This window comes from Castanea sativa, chromosome 11 (genome assembly GCF_040712315.1).
Source record: "Castanea sativa cultivar Marrone di Chiusa Pesio chromosome 11, ASM4071231v1".
NCBI lineage: Eukaryota > Viridiplantae > Streptophyta > Magnoliopsida > Fagales > Fagaceae > Castanea > Castanea sativa.
The window spans coordinates 9,625,220-9,631,250 of NC_134023.1; the positions used below are offsets into that span (position 1 = coordinate 9,625,220).

The 6,031-nt window shown below is 37.1% G+C and overlaps 1 protein-coding gene across 1 annotated transcript; it reads left to right on the forward strand.

Annotated features, from left to right (window-relative positions):
• The first annotated feature begins 3,198 nt into the window (after window positions 1-3,198).
• LOC142616037 (uncharacterized) lies at window positions 3,199-5,196 on the forward strand. The gene is made up of 5 exons (XM_075788929.1): window positions 3,199-3,384; window positions 3,504-3,725; window positions 3,817-3,909; window positions 4,907-5,008; window positions 5,107-5,196. Exons 1-5 carry the CDS (start codon window positions 3,199-3,201, stop codon window positions 5,194-5,196), a joined length of 693 nt encoding a protein of 230 aa, XP_075645044.1.
• Window positions 5,197-6,031: the final 835 nt, after the last annotated feature.

A 6,031-nucleotide genomic window follows, 5' to 3' on the forward strand; every position in this document is an offset into this window, starting at 1 on the left:
ATATTTCCTCCATCTTTCTTCATTATGATGGTACATTTGATCATGCACTTGGATACTGAAGCCAAGATTGGTGGTCCAGTTCAGTACTGTTAGATGTACCTCATTGAAAGGTAAGTCGTATGTAATACATTTACAATATAAAAATAATGTGTGCTTTGTAATAGCTAGTGTCAATTGCAAACCTTCTCATGCGCATTATAGGTACCTCTCACACCTTAAGTCTTATGTAAGAAATAGGGCTGCTCCAGAAGGGTGTATTGTCGAAGGATACATAGTGGAGGAATGCTTAATGTTTTGTTCACGGTATATGGAAGGAGTTGAAACTATATTTAATCGACCCACAAGGACGATGGAGGAGTCAACAAGGGCAGTTTCAAGTGTGGCACTAGACAATAGGGAGTTGACCCAAGCTCAACGCTAGGTTCTATTCAATTTCGACAACATTTACCAGTTTCGTGAGTAAGTACTATGAACACAAATATAATTGCACGACAATCCAATGTTCGCTACGTGTGTTAACACTAATACAATTGCCATCGCATGCAAGATGCACAAAATTTTGATGGAGGATGAACTTCGAAGGGGCCTCTATCGTATATCCAATGCTATTATTCATAAGCACCACATGGAGAAGTTTTGTGGCTGGTTTAGATCTCACGTAGGTGTCACATCTTCAACTTCTTAAGTTTGTTTGGTTATATTAGGTGATGTCAATAACTGATGCTGATAGGGAAAGTACTGCACTTACTAATACACTTGTCACACTTTCTAAGGGACCATATACTTCAGTAAATCGGCTGAAACATTATGTCATAAATGGGTTAAAATTTAGGAGTTCGAATGTCGAGGCAAATAGAAAAACGCAGAATAGTGGAGTTAGTGTTGCCAATGAAGGTGGCATTACGTACTATGGTGTGTTGATAGATATTATTGAGTTGAATTATTCTGGCAGTATCAGACATGTGTTATTCAAATGTACATGGGTTGATGATCAAAATAGGAAGGTATATAAGACTGATGAGTTTGGGTTTCCTATGGTGAATTTTACTCACTCCATACATGGTGTGGAGGAAATTGTGTATGAACCATATGTCTTGGCGTCTCAAGCTACACAAGTTTTTTATGTTGAAGATAAAAGGCACAAAGATTGGTATGTAGTTGTTAAAACGAAAGCTAGAGATGTGTTTGATGCTGGTATTCACCCCAATTATGACAAGGATGACACGGATGGCTTTTATGAGAACATTCCGTATAGTATAAATGGTAATGATGTTTATAGGGATGACGTTCATTGGGGTCGAGATGATGTGGAGGGAATGATAATTGGTGCCTCTATCATTGGCGAAAGAGATCTTCATGAAATGGACAACTTGGATTATTGTGAGTTCATTGATGATGAGTCCAACGATGAAGATGAAAATGCAGTCAAGTACAGCGATGATGCGTAATGTAATAGGATACTGCTGTTATATGCGTAATTATGTTATAGTTATTATTGAAATTATAAGTAGAATTTGTAAAGGTCTATTGCGTGCAATGTTTGACAATGTTGCATATATATGTGGAAACTGTGATTTCTTCATGTTGTTAAGAAATAACAGTTTTAACATATATAATTATCTTTACAATTGATATTTCTTCACGTTCTTATTTCTTCATGTGATTGCTTGTTGGCTATAATTATCTTTATGTTTGGGTTGTAAAGGTGTTGGACACAAGAATGGTGAGGAAACGTCAATTAGGGATGGTTTACGTTGGGCAAGGATCATCGAATTCCTGACAAAGGGTGGAGGCAATAGATCAAGAAGCCCATCATTCTGAGGAGGCAAGACCGGTGGGAAGTGATGATGAGACACAGCCCCCAGGTAGTTAACATGTCTTCGAATCTAAAGTTTGATATTTATTACTAGATGCGTGATTCAGTTCTAATAATCTATATTTATATAATATTTAATAGTTTGTTGTTGCTACGCTCTTATTGAGTACATTAGCGTAGCATTTTGGTCCACTTTGGTCTATTCAGTATATTCGGTCCACTTCGGTCCGTTTGGTCCATTCATTTCCCTTGGGTCCAATTTGGTCGAATTTGGTCTATTCGATCCAATTTGGTATGCTCAATCCATTGATTTCCCTTCAGTCCATTTCGGTCCAATTTTGTCTACTTTAGTCCTTTAGGTCCACTATGGTCCATTCAATCACTCCAGTCCAATTTGAACAACTTTGGTACATTTCGTCCACTTTGGTCCATTTTAGTTCACTTTGGTCCATTCAGTGCACCTAAGAATGATAAAAGATAAGTTTGGGTTGAAATTATACGTTCTAAATCTGAATTTATTAAGGAAAAATGAAGGCAACCCAAACGAAGTGAGGTTGCTCATCTATTCAAATGCTAGGTAAGTGCATGCTTGTTTAAAGATGCAAAATTAACCTAAATCAAAATAATTGATCCCACAAAATCTTGTCATAGGAAGAGGTCATAATTTGATTTTCCTTTTATTTTTATAAGTGCAAACACATAGTTTTAGTAATGTGCTCTCCTTTCTAGGCGAAGTTACAACCTTTCTATGGGACTTATAAGTTACTATTAAGGAGAACTGGTTGGAGGTTGTCAGGTAATGCGTTACGAAATGTGTTGATTGCCAATATAATGGGTGAACAAGTTGATTGGTCGATTACTCACAATGCCAATAGGCATCTAGGTTCATTAGTCATAGTACCAAGAAGTCCCATACATTTATGAAGTCACAGAATTAAGAACTAGCAGTCATTCTAATTATAATGCAAGCTAGTAAGCAAATGTTGTCAACAATTAACTTGGTCTAGTATGGGAGGTATTGGTCGTTTGCGACCTCATTAAATCCAAAGTCAACTAAATATGTTGCTGTTCCTAACGATTGAAAATTACACTTGCACAACCAGTGGGTTACATGAATGCGTGGGAGAAAGGCCTACATTTACTCAAGTTTTGTTTAAATGAAATCATAAACCTTTTTTTATTTCTGGTACTAGGTAGATGGGTCTTAATTTTTGCGTGGTGTGATATTTTTCAGTAGTTGTGAGCTTTGATAAATTAGTCCTAATATTGGTGGTTTTGTATATACAAATGATTACATTCAAACCCTAGTACCAATACAAAATCTAGCACCAGAAAATAGGCGTGCAAGACGTGGCAAAACAAGGTTGGCTGACATATGGGCAATGACTGGTAAGTACAAAATCCCGTTGCCATTAAATGCTGAAGGCCAACCGATTGGGCGGGACGAGTCTTTATTCGTTCTGTGGTTGGGCTCGTTTTGTGAGAATGGCCTATTATGCGCGCTTACGCCTGTTGGGTGGCCAAGCATTGGTGAAAATTTTAAATGGGATTGTTGGATGGAAATTGAGGTAGTATGAAAATAAAGTATAAGTTACTACATTTACAGTTGTTGTCCTAAGTAAATGTCATATTCAGCCGCTGTTTTAATTAAGTTACTACATTTTCTTGCTCCACTTTTGCATTTCAGAAACGGTATATAATTGATCCCACCATTGTCACACCACCCAATCACATGACATGGGCAATGCATCAGCTAGGGGAAATTCGGAGAAATCGGAGGACGAAGTTAAAGAAGAAAGCCAAAAAAAGAGGGATAACACGTGAGCAGGTATTGGCTACCCAACCGCCAGCGGTTATCACAGCGCAATGGACAGAGATGGTTGAGTATTGGTTCAATGACAAAACAGAGGTACTGCTACTTTCTTCGTCAATCTCATTTTCGTGGTAATTTGTCAAGAGATTTTTTTTTTTTTAAAGTATTGATGGTAATGTGGTTGTAGACATTAAGTGAAAAAAATGCGGCTAGTCGAGGTAAACATGAGGAAATAGCCAGGTCTAGGGCCAAAAGTTTTGCACAAATTTTTGATGAAATGGTAAGAAATAAACTTAGAATTCATGAATGCCTAGTTGTGGTTTTAACCTCATTTCATATATTTTAGGAATAAGGATAAGTTAGTTCAATTATCTTATTAATTACATTATTTCCCTCATTTCGAAGGTAGTTATTAATAACTTAATAACTAATAATAGACATATGTTGAGGCCTGCTTAACCCACCAAATGATGTAATATATTGGTTGTGAGAATCCCCTAACTTATTGCATTATAAATATATCTTTATCAAAATATACATTATGAATTTATCACAGTAAGCAAAATTCATATACATTATGAATTTATCCTTTGATTCCTTTCCTTTCTTTTTATTATCGTTATTTTTTGGCTGAGGTTTGCATCATTTTCTCTAGAGGCAACCAACTTTTCCACCATTTTCTCAATTCTAGTAGGGCTGACGAGTACTAGCTAGCTGCATTTAGGCCACTGATATATCTTTCTTTACGCATTAATAATTTGTTTTTTCATGTGTTTTTCTTTGATTCTTTGTGAGTAAGCTAACCTAATATATATGTTCCATAAGCCCTCCAAAGTATCCTTATTAGTGACCTATTTCCAATGAAGAGAATCCTTTTTCCACCAACATAATGAAGAGGATTTCACATAATAAACCCACAATTAAAAGAAAAAGAAAAGCATAATATATGTTTTTATTAGACAAAGTTTACTCATCTGAAAAGCTTTGTCTTCGAACTACTTCGAAAACTTTCCTCTTCGATTGTCTAGCCAAGATTTGGATAGCTAGTTCCTAAGGAAGCTTTCAAGAAATCTTTCCTATCGTAGAAGCAAGTTTTTTCTCACCTCACTATGTGTCATCTGTCTCTTTGAGTAGTTAAACCCTCTTGTGGGATATGGACAAGTTGCTTTTTATAATGAAAATTAGCCTTGTTGGCCGCATGTACATGGTATGTGCAGCAAGCTGTTAACAACATGAATGCTTTAGTGTTTATTGTATGAATTTTGTTCATCATGTAGGCAAAAGCTAAAGGGGTGCCCGTGGAGCACGCAGATGTGTATCATCAAGTATACTGCACCAAAGATGGGGTTGCTATTAGTAGCCGTGTGCAAGAGAACATGGTAAGCACAACTTGATCGAATCGAATTGTAGTGTATGTTATGTTTGTATAATTTGTTTATGGTGTGTAATATGTTGTTTGGTTCTTGTGGGAAAACAGGATAGGATGGCAGCACTTTTGAATGAACAGGGCATGCGACTAGAAGGAGAGATTGGTAGTGGAATCCTTTGGTCGAAAGACGATGTGTAGGCTCGGGTGATGGGTCGTCCAAAGCAACCCAGACGTGTACGCGGGGTAGGTTTTGGAATCACCCCCTCAGGAAGAAGTGCCACCAACCTTTCACTGTTTACCTCAGGTCTATCGTTGTCAACCAGAATGACCCAATGGATTTTAGAGTTGGAGACGAGCCATGAAGAGCTTAGGGAGCAACTAGCTCAATCAGAGGTGAGGCATAGGGAGGAATTAGCTCAATCCGAGGCGAGGCATAGGGTGGACCTAGCTCAATCTAAGGCAAGGCACCAACAACAAATGGCCGACGTGAGGAATTCGATTAGAGACATGTTCAACCAATTTAACCAACTTAGCCCACTTATTTGTGATTTAAATCCTTCTCAGGTAGCAAACAAATGTTATTTAGTGAAACACTTTGTTTTACAATGCATTGTTATGTGATATTAATACGATGCCATTAATATATATGTAGGGTGGCAATGCTTGATGGGAATGATGGGAATGAAACTGTGACTCCGAAGTTAAAACAAAATTTCTCTAAAAACAGTAGCCAGTACATACCATGCTATGATGGATAAACTATGAACCTCAGTACTCAGTACAGTAGGAAAGAAAACTTTCTATTGGTGAATATGTTATAAAATATTATAAGTTGATCCAGGACGCATTTCAAAGGTCTATTTTTGATATAGTGACTACTCAAGAGTATCGCATTCTTATTTGGCACCTGAAACACGAAGAACACACTTGCTTGGCATATGCAATTTTTCCATGACTAGACACATGCAAAATACGTAATGTAAAGGGAAAAAACAATTGCTCTCATTATCACATGAATTGGAAGTTTTGACTA

Excerpts from the sequence above, each read along its gene's own strand:
- LOC142616037 (XM_075788929.1), top strand. The coding sequence starts at position 3,199 with ATGACTGGTAAGTACAAAATCCCGTTGCCATTAAATGCTGAAGGCCAA. Across the intron at positions 3,726-3,816 it reads GGTTCAATGACAAAACAGAG|ACATTAAGTGAAAAAAATGC; the intron begins GTACTGCTACTT and ends ATGTGGTTGTAG. Across the intron at positions 3,910-4,906 it reads CACAAATTTTTGATGAAATG|GCAAAAGCTAAAGGGGTGCC; the intron begins GTAAGAAATAAA and ends TTCATCATGTAG.